This window comes from Biomphalaria glabrata, chromosome 3 (assembly GCF_947242115.1).
Source record: "Biomphalaria glabrata chromosome 3, xgBioGlab47.1, whole genome shotgun sequence".
NCBI lineage: Eukaryota > Metazoa > Mollusca > Gastropoda > Planorbidae > Biomphalaria > Biomphalaria glabrata.
In genome coordinates this window covers 38,302,913-38,322,931 of record NC_074713.1, presented here as the reverse complement: position 1 = coordinate 38,322,931, position 20,019 = coordinate 38,302,913, and the positions used below count along the sequence as shown (strand labels likewise).

Genomic DNA, 20,019 nt, shown 5'->3' with positions numbered 1-20,019 from the left:
ATCATTTGCCCATCACAAACATAGAGGGCATAAAAACAAAAGGCTTTAAGCTATATGTCATTATTTATTCATAATAAGACCTCAAACGCTATACACTAACCTTCTTTATCCTTGAAAAAACACAGTAGCTGTCCATAGAGGACAGTGTAAAAATTTTTCCATGAACGGATTGTAGCCTTTTTGCCTCCAGATTGTAGTTCATGTTTACGCTCCACCATTCCTTCAATTTCAGCTGGTGGGAGATTGTCCGGAAGTTTATACTTATCTTTAAAGCTACGTGTTCTCCTGCGGATATTGAAGCTGGCTGTTCTTTTAGACTTTTTGCTTTCTTCTTTCATCTTTCAAAATAGTGATGGTGATAATATTGTTGTAATCATAGCTTTTATACTCTTGACTTATCATTGTTTAATAGTTTCACTTATTGTTTTAAAATGCATTTTAATATAGAAAAAATAGTATTTAACAAAATAACTTTAAACGCATGCTTAAAGTTGTAGAGTAATCAATCAATGAAAAACTTACAATATCTGATCGTTTGGTTGTTATTTCTGTTGGACTTAATGGTGGAGAAAGATTTCCTTTCTTCTGGAATGATGGTGATAGAGGGGTGGGGCTGATTGCTTGAGGTACTGGTTGGGGCTGGGTTGGGGGAGGAGGTGGAGCATTGGGCAATTCAGGGGCTGATGTTTCATCATCTTCATTCAGTGAGACATTGTCCCCAGGTGAAGGCAGAGTTATCTCTGACAGTCTGCTACTTGCCGATGGAGCAGACGGCAATGTCATGTTCTGTCTTTTGGCTGCCACTGGGGATAAGGAAGGTGACTGTTTGTCTGAAACAAATTTCTTGCTTGCTTCTGGAGAGGATGGAGGAGACTGCTTGGCCCACGCAGGTTTGGTTTCAAGCTCTGGAGATGATGGCTGATCCTCTATACTTTCCTAAACAACATTAAATCAAAACATCAACCCAAGTTTAATATAATAAAGTAGCAAAGGAAAGTATTACCATGAAATTCATGAGAAAATGTTTTGCAGTTTTGTAGATAAGGTAGCCCATTACAAGAAAGCTATAAAAATGCATACAATTATTTTCTATTTGTGATTAAGAAATTACTAAAAAAAAAAAAAAAAAAGAAGCTAACTTTTTTATTCATAAAAGTGCTTCAAAAAAAGATAGAATTTTCATAAAAAACAAAATGCTGCTTGTTTAGGAGTAATCTCATAGAAATTTGTAGTGGTCATATCAAAGACACATAAACAGTGACAAGCAGTGCTTCACTTTGAACTATTCTGCCTCTGGAAACACACCCTAACTTGAAGATATCAATGACACATAAACAGTGACAAGCAGTGCTTCACTTTGAACTATTCTGCCTCTGGAAACACACCCTAACTTGAAGATATCAATGACACATAAACAGTGACAAGCAGTGCTTCACATTGAACTATTCTGCCTCTGGAAACACACCCTAACTTGAAGATATCAATGACACATAAACAGTGACAAGCAGTGCTTCACTTTGAACTATTCTGCCTCTGGAAACACACCCTAACTTGAAGATATCAATGACATCTAAGAAACAACTCGCCTTTCCCTCATTCCCATAAGTGAATCCAGTGACATAATGGTAAGCAGTCACCAGTCACTGGAGAGCATGAACTGACCTGGTGGAAGTTAGCTGCCTTCTGTAATGAGATTGGTGTTGTGCTGGGCATTTCATTTCTTGTTCGGAAGCTGACTGCCCTCTGTACATCAGTTTTAGTGCCCTCCGGCCTTGTTGCAATCTTAATACTTTGAGAGCGGCCAATAATTTTCTTGACTGTTGATTTATCAAGCTTGTCCTCATTCCTGACAAAAGAGTTGGGTTATATGTACTAATTAAATTCAACCACACCTTCATTATCTTTTTTTAGAAAACTAAAGTAAGAAAACAAAACTGAAATCATGAAGTGCTTGATGAAAGTGTTTTCATCTCCATGCCATGAGAACTTTAAATTTGTTAGAGATTGCCTGGCTCTGAAAAAGTAATGCCATTAACAGAACCAAATACCTAATTACACAACTTTACAGAACCAATAAGTAATCAGGATTCTTATATAGCTGTCTAGATTCAGAAAGTATTACTTATTACTAATAAAAATTAATATGTTTTAGATTTAGATGAATAAAGAAATGAAAAAGGTATCTATAGAATGAACCTGTAAATGATTCAATACTAAAATGTTCTAGCACTAACCCTTATACATCCTATCAACTTTGTTTGTCCTAGTACTTACCTTCTGTCTTCATCATTTTCACTTTTCTGTCTTCGAAGTAAGAACTCTTTTGCTTTTCTTTGTTCATCTTCTCTCCTGCGTTCCTAATAGAATCAACACAAAGTACTTTTAGAGATAAATCCATTGTGAAAGAAAGAAACATGTTTGAATGATTTTTCTATTTGAACTAACTTAAATCATTGCGCAATTGATAAAAACCCTCATAAAATGTCAACTATCTGCCTACATTCTTTTACTAACCTACATCTCAGTCTGAAAATATGACTGTATCTTTAAGACATTAATGGTTCAAGAAAATAATTTTAAAAAAAAAGGCATTTGTTCAAACAGAAATCATGCTTTTATAATATTCTACTCAATAAGAGTTTAGAATAAAAAAATTTAACTAAATTTTCAACATTAGATGGGAGTGTACAGTTCTCCAAAACTAATATGTCTTTACTTAGAAATCTAGTGATTAATTGTTATTTAATTATTTATAAGCTAAATCTAAAATTTCATGTAGATAGTAGATAATATTAAACTACTGTAATAGTTAATATATAAAAGATATGTAAGCATCTTGTTTATTGTAGATAATCTTTAGAGCTGAGAAATGTGATATAGTTTTTAAAATAATAAGTATTATGAGTATGACTATGCAAATTATAACAGCACAGCTTAACAAACCAATGAAAACATAATGAAGAAATAGTGGACTAGTGCACTACTAACTTAATAAGTGAGAGTAATAAATATGGTCCCACATTAGTCTGTCCAAATTAATTAAGATGGTTATTTAAAGGCATTGATTGTTGTGGGAGTTCAGAGGTCAAATTAAAACTGCAATCAAAACTGTGTTCAAGTTTAAAGTGTTAAGGTCTAGAAGCATTGGACAAGGTCACCAGTGATTGGACATTGTTAAAACCTCCAATAACAACAACAATACAACAACAAAACAGTGTGAGTTCTATGTCTCCATCTACATGTCCAGAACAAAAGTACATCAACTAACTAGGCTCAATAACCATAATTCAAATTTAAAAATGCAACTAACCCCTGACCCAAACTAAAATCAACTACTGGCCTTATAAAAAAGAACAAATACATAATGTTATTCATTCTATATGAAATCCATTCAACAGCTTTTGATTTCTTCCAGTTAAAAAACATTGGGGATGACAATGTTGTCATGCAAGGCAATACCCTAGAAACCAAACTGTAAACCGAATGAACATGATCAATAGACTTATTTGATGTTCATTTCATACATGAGAAACTAGCTTATAGAAAACTATGATTGCTGTTATTAAAGCATTATTTTAAAGAATTTCAAATTGTCAAATCAATAATAATAGATATTAAATATTATGCCATTATAAAGAAGCATATGAATTTGAGATTTTAATTTAAATTTCATTTACATTTAAAATGTAAAAAAAAAAATCAGTTAAAAATGTGCTTAATATATGATATATGTTACTATTGTTAATAGCACACACTAGCAAGACTTGTAACAATGAACAGAATGTTTTTAGTGTCTATTCAAAGCATCATATGGGGAAAACTTAGGCACATAGAGTATATATAAATATGTTTGGAGATACCAGCAGTACTCAAAGTAAATTTTAGAAAACATTAAGTAGTAAGATGTGAAGGCACAGCTAAAGAAACATACGTTATTCTGGGCCTGTGAAGGGAGGGTAGCAATTAGTAATACATTTGTGTATGACAGATCGAGAATGTGATATGATATTGTGTTTGCTCATGCATGATGTTAAAATGTATATGATCATTCTACGTCAGTCAATGATTGTAATAAAGATAGAGATATAAATATTATGCACATATAGGCCTATATAGTGGTGCTAAAAAATGAAATCTCAAAACATTGATTCTAACTTATATAAATGAAAGATGTATTTATATTTGAGATCTGCTTAAATTTGAATGTTCTCAAGAAATGCCGAACAGCACAGGAAGTAGCCAAAAAAAAAAAAATTTGTTTGAGTTGACAATTATCAAGGTCAATTAGCTTTATCAATAAAATGGTCATATTTTGACAAATTAAAACAAGATAAACATAAAAAAAGAAAGACATCAAGCAGATTGGTAAATCTACCAGAAGAGAGAGACACACACAGGTAATAAATCCTGTAGAGAGAACCCTCTACAAAAATGTGAGCCCTAGAACTCTAATGGCAAAAAAAAATAAAAAAATTCTAAAACTAGTTTGATCTATCATCACTTGCAATTACTTAAATGTTATAGGGTGAAAATAAATTCAATCTCTGCCTTCTACTGACAGAAATGAGTCTACTGAGTATATATAAGAGGTCTACAAGCTCTCCATACCTCCAGGATTCTCTCCTGCTCCCTCTTTCGAAGTTCATCCAATCGGTCTTTTTCTCTTCTGGCTTCATCCTCTACCTGCTGTTTCTGTTCTAAGAGTTTCTGCTGTTTCACAGCCCTGTCCACCTTTTTCATGACATACACAAGACAAGTGTTTAAAATATTTCACACTATGGATATATCTCACTCTATCTGATCAACTTGACAACTTCATATAAAAGTATGTTAGAATGAATAAACTAAATGACAGGCAAAGTGTTCCACCACTTTTTCCTTCTAGACATTGACTTTGTCTAGTCTAGTTTTCAGTGTTACAGACACAATTATATGTACAGTTAAATTTTGTTAATTAGTCCAGCTGCTTTTTTTTCAGACTGAATACTAGTCTTAATACCATCTTGTAACACATTTAATCAGTCCAGCAAGATTTCTATGACCAAAATAATGATAATTTGATTTGATCTATAGTCAAGGTTATCTTATGTACAGATTCATTGTAAATGGCAGCATGCATTTTCTTTTTTAACATCATCCAAAACGCTACATCATAGTCTTACAAATTTTTGTCAATTGCTTTCCTAACAGATCAAACTACTAATAGACCAAACTACTAGTGTTAATTACAACTTACTGAAATGTATTCACTGAAATATGATTTCCCCCTGACCTATAAGCCTACACAATGCCATTGTTAAAGAGTTAAGATAATTACCTTATCTTTGCATAAATTATTCACTCTGTCTCCCTGAGCATCAACTGTCTTCTCAAAATCTGCATGTCTTCTGATTAACTCTTCTACCTCTGGAATAGATTCTCCAAATTTGGCTCCCTTGATGAGAGGCTCCCTGAGATTCATCCAAGCTTCTATCTGTTCTATTTCATGGCGGAGACGCTGAAGAAATAGAACAAAGCATGTCAACCTCGCATGGGTTTCTTGGGGGCAGTTAAAATATCATCATTTAGTTGCTCTTTACCTAACTCATGAAAGTCTAGAGGATGGTAAAGAATAACAATTATGGTTCATAAAGTATCTCATAATCTCAATTTATTTGATTAAAGCTTTGGATTGTGGACATGTTCTGCAAACACACAAAAAATTATTTGCTCAAACATTTTCAATTGTTCCAAGGAAATAGAAAGTTCTTCATTCAAATGAGAAGTTTAGATTTGTACAAAAAAAAAACAAACAACTTTTGTTAACAAATAAGGTGAAAAAGAAAAGATTGCCACAAAAAAACAATTTTACACTAAAATACAAACCTGTGCTTCAAGATTCTTTTCATGTAGACTTCTCCTGTGTTCCATTGTCCTAATTAAACCTTCCAGAGACTGGTCTAGCTGTTTGATCTTTTCTTTGATCTACACATGTGAAAATATAAACACAAGAAATCATAATAAAGCAAAAAAAAAAAAAAAATAAAAACAAAAAAAAAACATAGATGAAGAAGTAACAAATGAAAGCTCACCTCCTCTGATAAGAAATGACCTTGACTTATGAAGGACTCCACTGTCTGGTGAAACTTCTTGAAAGCATCTTTACGACTGTCTATCTCTGCCCTGTGCTCTTTGTAGCGAGTCATCATGGCCTCAGCCCCGGGCAAGTCATGGGCCAACTCATCTGCAGTGATAATGGCCATCATTTCACTTATCCAAGCCCTACAAAAAAAAAAAATGAGCGATTAAAGCAAAAAGTAAAATGAAATAATTAAAAAAAACAAAAAAACATCAACACTTCTCTTGAGTTACAGCATAAAGACAAAATAAACTGATTGAATTATAATACGTTTTTTTTTAACCCATATTTTGAAACATTAAAATGTTCATGATTGTTTCTTTTAAATCCTAACAAAACATTTGACTACTAATGATATTTTCAAAGAAACCATTTACTGTATTACAGGTTTCTGGTGGTATAATCATGAGATTCAAACCTGAACAATCAAGTAGGAACAAATGTATTCACACTACTACTGAACTAAATCCAAGCACTATTTCTAGTCAAGTAAATCAACTAAACAGAGATCTGGCAAATGTACAATTCTTTTTATAAGCTCTACAAAGGGAAGTTAACTTACGTGAGTTCTCTGTAGTCATTGAAATAATTCTGCAGTTGTTCTGCTTGAGCAAGCTTCTCTTTTCTGTGAGCTGCTTTTTCCACCAGTCTGTTCCATGCACCAACCATCTCCTCATGTTTAGCAGCGATGTGTTCCTGAGCATCAGGGAATGTGCTGATCAGACGCTCAGCCTCTTTTGTGATATTCTCAACCTGATCACTGATGGCAGCCATGTCTCTCTAGAGCAAACCAAATGTTGGACTAGATTAAGTCTAAAGTTTGCTGGATTCAACTTTTGGTTTATTAAATATGTTGCACATAAGTGAGAAGTGAATGGAAAACTTATCAAATGAAAATCTTTATTCTGTTAATACAAACTATAAGAATTACAGAAAATACCAATTGAAATACTCAACAAATACTTGCAACAAATAATGTCGTAAAGATAATAATGACTTAAAAAGTCAAGCTTTCAAGGTTTTTTAATAAAATGATCATATCTGGTTGAAGAAAAAGATTGAAGATTACACAAGACACAAAGTTTCATAATGGGACTGAATTGAGCTGATTAGTCTTGAGAAGATTATTTGTGGGAAAAAACATTTACTTGGAATTGGTTTAAAACATTTAAACTGTAACCAGACAGGACAGTAGTGTTTCTCAATCTTGCTCTAAAAATCAATCACCTTTTCCACAGAATATATTGGGCTGGCCAATGTCTGAATGTTTAACAAGTAGAAAAACTTACTTCCAGTCCTTCATGGCGACTAATCAATGCTTGACTACTTTCCAAGTCATGACCATAGTCCTCACTGCTGACAATCAGGTCTTTCTCCTGGATCCATTCTAGTGTATCATCAGCATCACGGCCATACATATGGACTTCTTTGGCTCCACCCAGTGCCTGCAAACACAATCAAGCATTAGAAGATCAAACTTGACACAAGAAGCTTATCTTCAATTACAAAGTAATACAGCATTAGTCAAAAGCCTTTTTGTGGGAAGCGCTGTTGAGAGGCCAAATACGCTTGAACTTGGCTTGGCTACCTATGAAGGGGGCTCGAGGTTCGACACCCGACTTGAGCAGAGTTGTGTTTACTGAGCACCTAAAGACAGCACAGCATGGAAAACCTACTCCCAGATACCTTTTTCCCCACACTGGTCCACAAACGAGATTGGACCATAGCGCTCAGAGCATGCTATAAGCATGAAAGTAGTGCTATATAAAAGCTATAATTTATTTTATTTAAAACCAGAAGTCTTACATCTTGACGGGCCTGTGAGATATCTTTAAGTTCTGCCCACTGCTTCTCTATAGCCTTAGATTTAGCCTGAATAGCATTGGATTCAAAATGGTTGTTCTCTATCATTGTCTGGGCAGTCGAGACAACCCGGGTCACCCTGTTTTCATTGTTACTTAGGTCATGAAGGAAGTCCTCAAACCTTTGTTGTAAGACCTGCAAATAAGAAAAAAAGTATTGAGATATTGAAATACCATATTAGTATCTATCTTATCTTATATAATACAGACGTTACTTCAACAGAGAAGATAATTATGTATACATTATCTTTTTTTCATAATAGCATGGACAAGATAAAAAAAACTAAATAGTCAAAAATAATAGGAAATTATCTGATTCAATGAAGAACACTGTACCTCCACATGCTCCAAGTCCTGACCATAATCTTCAGAAGCTGCTATGACTATTCTGTCTGATATCCAGGACTCCACCACGTCTGCTTCATGATAGAACTCAAACAATTTACGGCTGTCAATTAATTTCTTTCTACGCTGTGTGGCCAAGTCTTGCAGTTTAGAATACTGTTTTTCAATATCAGCCTAAGATTAGGAAATAAACAGGATGTTAGCAGCAACAAGTAAAAAAAAAAGAACCAATTTTAATATTAACAATATAGCCCCAAAAAATCAAGAATTAACAATTCTAACACTTACAGAGTTTAAACATTACTTTGAAAACATTTTTAGAACTATCAGATAACCTTGACAGTGTAAAAGAATACCTGAGTTTTTCTAATATTTTCAGAATCATAATGCTGTCTGTCCGTCAGTGTTCTACACAAGGCTGCCAACTCTCCAATACTGTTTGCAAAGTTATCTATGTCTCTTTCAAGGGCATCCAGCTTTTTGGTTAAGAGCTTTGAAAGAAATGTAATTTTACAGGTACAATAAGAAAAAAAAACAACTTCTCTACAAAATATAATGTGTTTACAAAGCACACAGACTTGAGTGTTCTTTTAGAAGCAAATATTACCAGCACAGAATCTTCATCTTTTCCAAGGTCAGAACTAGTCAACTGTGGCAGCTTCTCCTTCATCCACTGTTGTAGTTCACTGACTTCAGTATAAAACTGGGGACACAACATTTTAAACATCCAAATAGAAAGTGAGAGATAGGTACATGACATAATTGATATGCATGGTTTCAAAACACAACTAGGATGGACTTGAGACATCTTGCAAAGTATACACAAACCTTTTGAGCTTCTAATGCATCTTTGAGTTTATTTTTTCTGTCTGATGTCTTCTTCTTCAGTTCTGACAAGTTTTTGTGCAAGCTGTCCAAACGTGTTTGAATATCTGGAGCAGCAAAGTGTTTGCCTCGAATCATTTGTTGTGCCGAGCTTGCCACAGTCTCTATCAGAGGTTCATGGGCCACAATCTCAGATTCTAAAGCCTGAAGTCAGAGTGTAAGAGTGTACATCATAGAATGTGCACATCATATAGTAGCTTAGGAAATGAATACAGAAATATGATTTGGTGAATCACATAATCAGAATATATTAGTTTGGGATGGCATAACAAAATTACATTAATTTTATCAAAATGATGAAAACTTGTATTTATTGAACTGAATACAATTAGTATCAAAAGACATTACTACTGGTTTAGTCAGAAGTGTTTGAAGGATGAACTTGGATGAGTTTTTTCCCCATTAATTTGTCTGAGTGGTCAGAACTACAAATACGAAAAATACAAAATGTCAATATCTTTACTGTCATTTAGTGACATAAAATGAGTTCCAGTGGTTTATTCATCTCAACTGTATAAACTTTTCATTGTCAGAATGATGAATAAAAAAAAATGTGAACACAAAATGTTCTTCAAATAGGAAGTGACTAGAATATGTTGAACTGATACAGGCAAATGAATTTGGAAACAATTTTATGTAAAGCAGAAAATCTGCAAAAAACAAAAAAGTGAGCACAATTTGATTTGATAGTGGTGATAGACATTCACCAAACCTCCTCGATGTCTTCATCATAATCATCAACACTGTCTTCATCCTCCTCCTCAAAGTCCTCATCACAGACCATTTCAATATCAGCTCCTTCCTCTTCACTTTCAGTCAGATATTCAAGGTCTAGTGTTGCCAACTTCACAATGAACATACATTTGTTTGGTTAATGTCTAGTGTTGCCAACTTCACAATGAACATACATTTGTTTTGTTAGTACTACTAAAACAGCACAACAGAAAACATTTCAATGTACTAGTAGAAGACAAGTTAGACAGAAATGTAGACAAATCTTCATTGTTGAAATCCACAAGTTTTGGTTGGGCAGCCAGAGCTGTGTTACATAGAGATCTAAACTTTGTGACTAAAGCTAATGACAGTGTTGATGCTCATTCTTTTTACTTATACTAGTTAATGTCATAGACAAAGTTACTTTTTCAAAAAAATTGTAAATGTATTGGCTTATATAAAAAGTTAAAAAAAAATAATAATAAGTTATTATTTTTACAGACCAGATATTAATAGATTCAGTAATTTTAGACAGGATCTCAATAAATCACAACTTTACACATATAAAAACTAAAAATAGCTACAGCCAATTCTATTATTAGTAGAAAATATCAATAAAACCAATGCTTATTTTCAAAGCGCTCCACGTGTCAGCAAGAGGAACTCACTTGATGTTTCTTCATTAGATTTTGAACAGAGCTAAGAGAGTGACCAAAATCTTGGGATTCAGCTAAAGGTTTCCTGTCTTGTATCCATGACAACTCATCTTCCACATCCCTAAAGAACTGATACATTCGTCTGGCTTCTTCCAGATTCTCTCTTCTTATATGACATGGCTCAGCAAGTGAGTTGTATCTAGTTGGAACAAAAAATCCAGCTAACTAGAACATTCATTTAAACTCAATATTATTTTTAAACAAATGTCAGTTTATGTCAGAAGAACAACTACATTCAAGAAACTTAGAAGACTAACCAAATAATAAATCATGATTAAAAAAAATTTGCTGATTGAGATTGTAAAGACTCAATGTCACATTGAAGTGGACATGGCCAGTGGCAGGCTGTACTATTGTTTCTGTAACATAGCATGATAATGGCACTTTACCAAGTAGTGCAAAGAGTGTTGACTTTTTCACAGTTATACACTTAAAATAGGGATGACTGCATACCAAGGGTGATCTTTTTTTGTCCCCCAGAAGTATCATAAAAATCATACCAGTCACCATTTTTATCTCACTAGCATAGAGGAAAGCTGCTGGAAGTGGGTGGCCTCTGAAAGACACTGCCTGTAAAATCTCATTAAGGTCACAGAACACACATAGTAGGGCCACTGCCAAAGACAGGCCCAGATGCCAAATGATAACTTAAGTAGACCCCCACAGACAACAGCTTTGTACGTAATAGGTATGGAAATTAAGACTTTATCTCAAGTCAAAGGTACATATGAAGTAAAATAATTTTATAAATCTTAGCTTAACACTGTACATTAATGATGTTTATCTGTAACTAAGAAAATAAACAAAATCATTTCCATAACATTGGCCTATTTCAGCATTTCTTAGCAAAATATTGAAATGATTTTCAAACAGCTATCTTTTAATCATGTTTTTGACAATTGTGCACTGTGTTATTGAATTGAAATGATGAGTTACCTCTCTGAGATTTCTCTGGCACTAGCTTGCAATTCTTTGTTCATGAAATGTTTGGCCTCTTTGAAAACCTGAGCAGCATCTAAAATGTCAGTTACTTTCTCTTTGTGGGAGGCAATGTCTTGTTCCAGTTGCTGGGATAGAATATCATAAACATTGTTGCATTGGGGAATAAACATAAATGATAAAGATACATGCTATCATAAAATAGATTGACATTACAGTGAAGTCTAGAAATATGACACTGATACAGATCAGAAGTAAAAAGTACAAGTTATGTTTTATTTCAAGGTGTTTGAGCCCTTAAAGGAAGAAGCAGACTGACACTGGTTTTTTTCTAAAATGTTTGACATGTTTCGGATGTTCCTTCAGAGTTGAAGATAATTTGCTCCCTCGTCCAAACCTACTACAGGATGACGGGATGGCAGCAGACAGAATATGAACCTGGAACCATTGAGGTGACTGAATGACAGTCCATCAAGCATACTGCACAATCAGGCAGGCATCAGTTAATGGCAGAGTTTTATGACCAGCATGATTAGCTGATCTTTGTATCAGTTAATAATAATATTAATAAAAATGTAAAGGATTGTATCTTAATTTGTATTACATTTTATGAAAAAATTATTTGACAAAAATTGATTTTTCGATTTTTACACATAATGACAAAAAAAAAAAGTTAATTATACTTAATAACTTCATGCCCAATCTATTTATTTACCTGGTGCTTGTTAAGTAAACTGTTGACTGAGCTGAGATCTTTACCATGGTCTTCAGACATTAACTGATTCTCCACTTCATCTATCCATACAGATAAATCTGATACAACTCTGTTGGCATAAACACAACAAATATTTAGACATTAAACAAAATGATGTTGGAACTATATATTACATCAAGTCATAATACATAGCTTATGAATCAAATGCTACTTTACCTGTTGAAGAGCAGAGCTTGATAAGCATCTTGAAGTCTGTCTTTCTTATCAGCACTGGCAGCTATCAATGCTTGCCAGGATAACTCTAGTTCCTCAAGCCTTTTTTGAATGTCTAATTTAGCATAATGTTTGGCTTCTACAAGTCCTTTGCCCTCCTGAAGAAAAGACAGGGAAACTTTACACACAAGTTCACATGAAAATAAATGAATTGAAAACTTCAAAACTTCATTGATTGATCATAAAGGTGCAAAGTGTAGACATATAGACATAACATTAGGATAAGTTAAAGTGTAGACAAAAGATTAGGAAAAGTTAAGTTCTAATTGAGAATTGGTCACAAGTTTGTGATGACATGAAGATGATACATGATATCATGTTTTTTTTAGTTTGAAGAGTCAAATGAAAACAAATTAATAGGTAAGTATTTGCTAAGTACCATTTCCTTTATGCAAATGGTTCAATAATTTGAAATATTTATAAGTTTGTAAACAAAATTATTAGTTTAAAATGTCAAGGAAGATATGGAATGAGAGTTAACTACTTAGCACAAGAAGAAGAACTTGAGTTCTCTTATACCTCACTGACAGCATCCACTCTATTTCTGTTGGCTGACAGCTCAGCTTCAAATGCTGAATGTTTCTGAAGTTTAGCTTGTAAGTTGGTTGGATCTCTGTAGGATTCATCCAGGGCAACCTGTAGCTTCTCATTGATCCATGCTGACACCTGCATTAGGAAAAACAAAACAAGGAAACTCTGAATTCTATAAGTACACAATCAGAAAATATTATTGGTTATTTTTTCAAATAGGCTTTAACACTTGTTGGCTCCAAAGTTAGTACTTCTGACCTGCCAACTTTCTACATTGGTGAATGAAATTTATGGAGCCCTTTACTTGTCATCAAATCCCATACTATTGTTTTCATGAAAATAAAGTAAAATGAAAATTTAATTCTAAAATACTTTGTTTTCCCATCACTTTGGTTCCCCAACTAAATTGGAAGCACTAACAACATGTAAACTGGGTTAAAACTTGAAGTCTGCAGTTTGGTTAAGACACAGTAAAAATAGCTCTCAACAAAATACTGTTGGTCACTAAAGGGACTTAACTGACCTCATAAAGGTTTCTCAAAAAGAGTTGATAATTCCTTGATTCTATCAACTTCTTCTTGCGGGCTTCTGAAGACTCCCACATTCGTTTCCTCCTGTTGAGGACTGACTGACATCTGGTGTTGATCTCATCAGCGGCATAATGGTGATCTGAGCAGAGGTCAGAAGCAAACTGTTTTAACTCTTCTATTCTATCTTCCTGGGCTTTTGTTGTCTTCTCAAAGTTTTCATGTTTCTTCATCAAACTTTCAACACCATACAGTGTGTTCTAAGAGGCACAGACATTCAATGCAATTACTACCATAATGTAACAAACTTGTTCTGAGATTATGTCAAAATATATACATGAAAGTTTGTTTACTGAAATCTATGACAAAAAAAAAAAAAAAAGACAAGTTGAAATTCAACTCTCAAATTTTAAAATGTTAGCCTCATACAATAAAATAAATCAGTCAAGTATTAATGATAATACAAACATGAGTCTTACCCCAACATCTTCATTAGCAAGAAATGCTTCTTTAGTTCCTATCCAAGCTTCAGCTTGTTCTGCTGTCTCCTTGAAGATCTGCAAGCAAAGGGAAGTAATGAAAGGTATACATCTGCAACATTCTATAAAGTCAACAACCAAACAGTCCTCCAATAAATTGTTAATAAACTGCCAAGTTTTATTATTTATTGTAAATTATAATAAGTCATTGTAAATAATGACACAGATATGCTCCTGAAAGAAATTGTGAACTGTTAACAGGATTGTTACAATTTTACTTTATGTTCATTTTGAGATTTGCCTATTGTTGCTAGAGACTAATGCTGGAGGCCAAGGTATCTCTGCATGATTGCTGCACTATATGTTCAACCAGGTTAAAACTTTGCCAGCTCTTGCAACTCTTACTGTTATATGAATGGCCCGAGTTATTACCTGTAGGTTGTGGCACTGAGTCAGCAAGTTGTTCCTCTTCTCCCAAGCCCCCAGCAAGGCCAGCCTGGTCATGTCCAACTGTTTAATCATCTTCTGGATCTCCTCAGTGGCAAAGTGTTTCATGTTAATAAGATTGTTACCAGACTCACGGATGGTAGAGAAATGAGACTTTCGGCCTTCAATTTCAGCCTACAAAATGATAACATGTAGATATAGTAGAGTAGAATTTATAGTTCAGTACAACCATAATAGCTATGTTCAATTTTTTCATTTGTTGTGTTGGACTTGTGTGTAGTATGTCTGTAAATTTAAAGCAAATTTTTAAATATACAAATTACAATGTCATAAGTCAGTCAGCTCAGTAGAAGCTTGAACATGTGTAAAAATACATCTCAGTATTTTCTGTGAAGTTGAGTTATTCTGATTTTCCTCAGTAGCTAGATGCACACGGACATGAAACAGCAAACACACACACACACTAAGGGCACACACCTCCACCGCACTCTTACCTTCCTTTCATTATGCATTTGTAGCATGTTCTCAGCCTCAGAGACATCTTTAGCTAGTTCCTTGGCACTCATCTTGTTCACCATGTCATTAGACCAACTGATCTGAAAAGTGTTCAATAAAGAGAAAAGTACTACTAGATCTATACAAAACTGGAAGTAGTTTAGAAAAAAAAAAGCATTTAATAATAGAATTTTTAAAATGAAGCTTAATTTTAAACATATTAAACACAGAAGCAACACTTACCAGCTCTCTAGCCTCAGCAAGGAATTTTTGGAGTTGGTAAGATTCTGCCAATTTAGCCTTTCTGTAAACAGAAAAAAAATCATTATGATAATCATAAAAAAATATCATGCCAATAAAAAGACAAACATTAGATAATTAAAGAAAACAAGCTGAGAATGAAAAGAGAATAACTTGAAAAAAAAAAACCCCCAACAACTGACCTGCTGTCAGATAAATCTTCAAGTTTCTCCCAGTTATCTTCAGCTTCCTGTTTCTTTTGTTCTATTTCTTGAGCTCGATTTTTATAGGTATGGCTCAGCTTGTTGGCTTGGGTCTCAATTTTCTTTCAAATAAACAGAAAAAAAAGATGGTAAAACGTCCTAAACTTATGGAGTAACTACTATATGAATTTCACTTTTTATTTCATGAATATTGATTGTATAAAATTTGCCTTAATAGATGTATCAACTCTAGCTTAGAATGATTTGATGACTCAACAACATTATTCTATTAAAAACATAAAATTGATTTAATTCCACTGCAGTGTAATTAGTTATATATTGCTGCATTTAAAAAAAAACATTCTGTATTCAAAGAAAAAAAAAAGTATATTTACCTCCAGCTGGTTCTGCAATGCTGTCATGTCTCTTTCTATTTCCTCTTGCTTCCTCTGTAAAGCTTCAACAGCTGGGAGATCTTTCCCAAGGTCATCGCTGGATAGAAGTTGAGCTTTTTCATGGATTCTGTCATTGATATCATTCACATCTCGAATGAAAGCATGGATCTCTAGAGCTTCAGCTAAACGAGCTTTGTAGCTGCTCAATGCACCTTGCAGATCTTTCCATCTAAAAAAATAACAGAAACAAATTCCATTTGGAAACTTAGAAACAAATTATCTGACTCTTATATAGATCTGCTGCTCAGAACCGAGTTCTGTGGAGAGGTGTGGTTGCTGCCCTATGCTCCCCTGGGAGTACACAGGATTAAGTCAAGTCAAGTCAAGCAAGTATATAGATCTTTCTGTGTGGACCAAGAGTTAAGTTTTCCTAGTAGTATTTTGGAGTTTAGGAACATACAGAAATCATTTGTGTTAGGCTGTACTTCAGATAATTGATAAAAATAACATTAATTCTATTAAAACTGTTAATTTATTCTCTAGCCAGATTCTTTGAAAAATGAATAAACAATTTTTTTTTAACCTAAGTAAGACAAACAGAATTCTGTTCCTCTGATAATAGACTACAGAATGAAGTAACTAATTATATTGCTTTTTTTAAAAAACTTCTATCTAACTTGTTTTGTCTTTGTTGTGAAATGTGACAGTCTCAGCATCTATGTTCACAAATTAATAACATTCTAAGAACTTACTTATGGTTCATGTCAGCCCTTTTTTCCTTCACTTGCATTGTGTCAGTTCTGCCCTGAGATATCAGCCTGTCTGCCAGGGCATTGATATCTTTAATTCTTTTCTCATTCACTGTTATACCCTGCAGTAATGGAATATAAGGCATGGCATGTATTTGTACACAAACAACAACTAATACTAATTTACAAATAGGTTATTAAAGTTGTGATAGAACTTACTGCAGATTCAAGATCATTGGCTTTCTTCTGCAGTTCAAGACAATGTTCATAATCTCTTCCCAAGTCATTCTGATGTACAAGTGATTCCTGGAAGGTGATGATGCAATGAAGTACATGGTCCAATATCATGGATTACTATTAATATCTTAGTAGTAAAGTAAGTAGCCTAGTTGATAAATATAAATTAAGGTTCAACCTACTTTCTCTCTGATCCACAGCAAAACTTTATCCACTTGCTCCATAAACTCAAGTATGTCCTTGGCTTCTTCTAAGCCTTTTCCTCTGTTGGCAGACGCTTTGAGAAGCTCATTCCACTTGGACATTAGACGTGTGGTACTCTGCTTTATCTCCCCTTGGGCATGGTGGTTCTTTTTGATTAATTTCTCTCCCACCTAGAAATAATACCATGCTACATTGAACTATATATTGAACCAGAATAACAAAATTATTTTTCTCTGTCAAAACACATTCGAATCCATTGATTGCAAAATAAAACTTTTTTCTATTCCCAATTCCTTCTTTTTTTTTTGTCCATTTCATCATAAAAATAAGTGAAAGCAGGCTTTAGTAGAAAGGTTGGAGTTATATAAGGAAAAAATGTAATATTGTAACTTGAACATTCAACTGAAGACTTATTCTAATGAGGAAAAGAACAAACAAGATGAGGACACTTACATCTTTTATGCCATTGATCCTGTCAGTATTAGCCACTATCTCCCCATGGAATGCCTGGTGTTTCTGGAGTTTCTTCATCTTGTCATACAGATCTGTCACGTCTTTAAAGTCGTCTTCGTAAGCCACTTTCAGTTTCTCATCAATCCAGTGTTCAGCCTGAAGTCAAATAGACAAACATTGTACAACTGGACACTAGTGCATTGAAGTATTGTTTACACCAGGATGAATTCATCAAACAGCTTGGGTTTATTTGAACACAAACTTATATAATCAAAGGTATTCATGCATTTCGAGCACATTTCAATGAAGACTTATATATTCATTATTATAAGATCTAATTTGTCTAATTTTAAAATGTTATGCTCTATCAATATGTTAATTTTTATTTTTGTCAATTATAATATTTACTTCATTCTCATCCCGACAAAATTGTTGGTACAACAATGAATCCTCTAGTTTGGCTTTTCTCACAGCTGACTGGTCATGTATATTTTTACGCCTGTTAGGAACACATTATAGTAATTTAGATTTTTTAAAAATAAAGATACAATATTTTAAAAAAAATTGTATTGCTTAATATTGTTTCATTTTAAAATGACAATTTTAAGTTCTGCATTATTAAGAAATATTTTTAAAAAATGTATTTTAACATGAAACTAACCTTTCACTTAATTCAGAGGTGGTCTGTTTGATCTGTTTGGCTTGGAAGTGACCAGAGTCTACTAATCGCTGACCATGGTCAACTACATTTTTCAGCTTCAAAGAAAATGGATAATGTAAAAGACATTTTAGTTTCATGTCAAACAATTCTATGATAAAAAAAACAACCTGTAAATTAATTTGTTAATTTTTTTTTTACCTTTTCTTTTTGAGGTTCCAAAAACTTCTCAAAAGTCTGATGTTTTCTGGTTAGGGCCTCAACTTGCTCTACACTGTCCCCAAAGTCTGGACTGTTTAAGTACACCTGGTAGTGATTTAAATAGCATGTAATTTATTTGAGGTCCACTCTTTATTTAGAGAGGGTGGTAGGGAAAAGGAGAGGTAGAGAGATGTCCTTTGAACAACTTAGTGACACAGTGACACTCACCTCTTGTGTTGCACTGACTCTATTCAAAAGTTCAGCATCCCTTAGGAACACATTGAAATCATAAACTTGGTCATACAAGTCTTTCCTAGTCAACCAAGTGTTCTTCAGCTGCTCTCTAGCTAGCTCTACCTCCCGAACTTTGGCTTTCACCTGAAATGAAACGCACCATTGAACTATTTATATTGCTAGAAGATAAGGACAATAGTGCTAAACATGTGGGATTGTAAATGTAAGCATCTTATACTTCTTTGGTATACATATATACAAGGAAGTTAAGCCTGCACAATAGTTCCCTGGTTTAACAATTACATGTAACAAGCACACCAATTATTATTCTGCTAACACCCTAAAACTGCAGACTCCATATGCCATTCTACTAATTGAAATTAATCAAAAGTAAATTACCCACCAACCTCTCCCACTTTAATGTATACAAAAGATATTGGCTGGAAGCAGTAACTGTTTCGTTATCTAAAAAATGTGGCTACAATACCATATGAAATATACACTTGCTTAATGGAAATATTACTTAGGAGTCAAGGGGAAAACAGAGAAAATAAATGTTTTATATCATGAAAGTACCACTTCAAATAACAGAATCAGTACATACATCATCTTTAGCATAATGGTTGTTTTTGATGAGTCCATTCCCAGTATTGATAACACTGTCAAAGGTCTCCTGTCTTGCTTCTATCTCGGCAGCTATTTCATCATGTCTTTGTCTCAGCATGTCAGCACCATTGACGTCCCGTACATTATGGTCCATTTTCATCTCTCTTTCCATCTCTTTGGCCCATCCCAGAAGGTCTCGAGCCTAATTAAAACCCATACAAATAATTTATAATGCATGAACATGTTGATTACAAGATACATAGAAAAGGTTTAATGGTTTTATATATATATATATATATTTAAACTTGTATAAAATGTATAATTATGTTACTAAAATTATCTTTGCACTTTATAAAGCTGCAATAATGTCAATGCTGTGTAAAAATATAAATCTTTTCAGTAGTAGATCAATCAATGGGATACTCACGCTAGCAAAGAACTTATGTAGGTCAGCAGCAGCTAACAGCTTGGCTCCCCTGTTGCTAGACTTAGCCTGCAGCTCAGCCCAGTCATCTACTACTGCAGACTGCAACTGGGCAATCTGTTCAGCATTTTCACCTGGGTAGGAGGCTTGCAGACGAGTCGAGTCGTCAATGAGGACTTGCAGCTAAAAAGTAAAAACAAGATGGTGAAACAATATTCTGTAACACTGTTCTATTAAAATGTACAGATACTGAATATAATTTACTTTTAATCATCCATCATAACTATAAAAGTATTCTCAAATTCTTGTTCACTGACCCAATAGGTCAATAATTGGAAGTATTTTTCTTTTTACTAGTACCAATATACA

At 33.8% G+C, this 20,019-nt stretch overlaps 1 protein-coding gene across 5 annotated transcripts in view; it reads right to left on the bottom strand.

Annotated features, from left to right (window-relative positions):
* The window catches only part of LOC106053715 (spectrin beta chain, non-erythrocytic 2-like), a 135,789-nt gene that overhangs the window by 10,101 nt on the left and 105,669 nt on the right, over positions 1–20,019 (bottom strand). For 4 of the 5 annotated variants that reach the window (XM_056024907.1, XM_056024911.1, XM_056024912.1 and 1 more), the window contains exons 47-84: positions 19,654–19,833; positions 19,225–19,428; positions 18,615–18,764; positions 18,387–18,491; positions 18,189–18,283; positions 17,936–18,026; positions 17,528–17,683; positions 17,053–17,244; positions 16,853–16,939; positions 16,637–16,755; positions 15,885–16,113; positions 15,490–15,611; positions 15,290–15,350; positions 15,046–15,147; positions 14,537–14,725; positions 14,105–14,182; positions 13,622–13,885; positions 13,087–13,233; positions 12,511–12,665; positions 12,295–12,403; positions 11,577–11,707; positions 10,593–10,779; positions 9,154–9,354; positions 8,933–9,028; positions 8,682–8,816; positions 8,317–8,499; positions 7,925–8,116; positions 7,408–7,563; positions 6,681–6,898; positions 6,072–6,261; positions 5,866–5,964; positions 5,318–5,497; positions 4,609–4,731; positions 3,932–3,943; positions 2,275–2,357; positions 1,663–1,846; positions 523–936; positions 101–338 (exon numbers count right to left, since the gene is read on the bottom strand). In XM_056024907.1, the coding sequence (XP_055880882.1) occupies positions 101–338; positions 523–936; positions 1,663–1,846; positions 2,275–2,357; positions 3,932–3,943; positions 4,609–4,731; positions 5,318–5,497; positions 5,866–5,964; positions 6,072–6,261; positions 6,681–6,898; positions 7,408–7,563; positions 7,925–8,116; positions 8,317–8,499; positions 8,682–8,816; positions 8,933–9,028; positions 9,154–9,354; positions 10,593–10,779; positions 11,577–11,707; positions 12,295–12,403; positions 12,511–12,665; positions 13,087–13,233; positions 13,622–13,885; positions 14,105–14,182; positions 14,537–14,725; positions 15,046–15,147; positions 15,290–15,350; positions 15,490–15,611; positions 15,885–16,113; positions 16,637–16,755; positions 16,853–16,939; positions 17,053–17,244; positions 17,528–17,683; positions 17,936–18,026; positions 18,189–18,283; positions 18,387–18,491; positions 18,615–18,764; positions 19,225–19,428; positions 19,654–19,833 (5,857 nt within the window). The remainder of the gene's footprint in view (positions 1–100; positions 339–522; positions 937–1,662; positions 1,847–2,274; positions 2,358–3,931; positions 3,944–4,608; positions 4,732–5,317; positions 5,498–5,865; positions 5,965–6,071; positions 6,262–6,680; positions 6,899–7,407; positions 7,564–7,924; positions 8,117–8,316; positions 8,500–8,681; positions 8,817–8,932; positions 9,029–9,153; positions 9,355–10,592; positions 10,780–11,576; positions 11,708–12,294; positions 12,404–12,510; positions 12,666–13,086; positions 13,234–13,621; positions 13,886–14,104; positions 14,183–14,536; positions 14,726–15,045; positions 15,148–15,289; positions 15,351–15,489; positions 15,612–15,884; positions 16,114–16,636; positions 16,756–16,852; positions 16,940–17,052; positions 17,245–17,527; positions 17,684–17,935; positions 18,027–18,188; positions 18,284–18,386; positions 18,492–18,614; positions 18,765–19,224; positions 19,429–19,653; positions 19,834–20,019) is intronic. The other variant, XM_056024910.1, reaches the window with a different exon arrangement.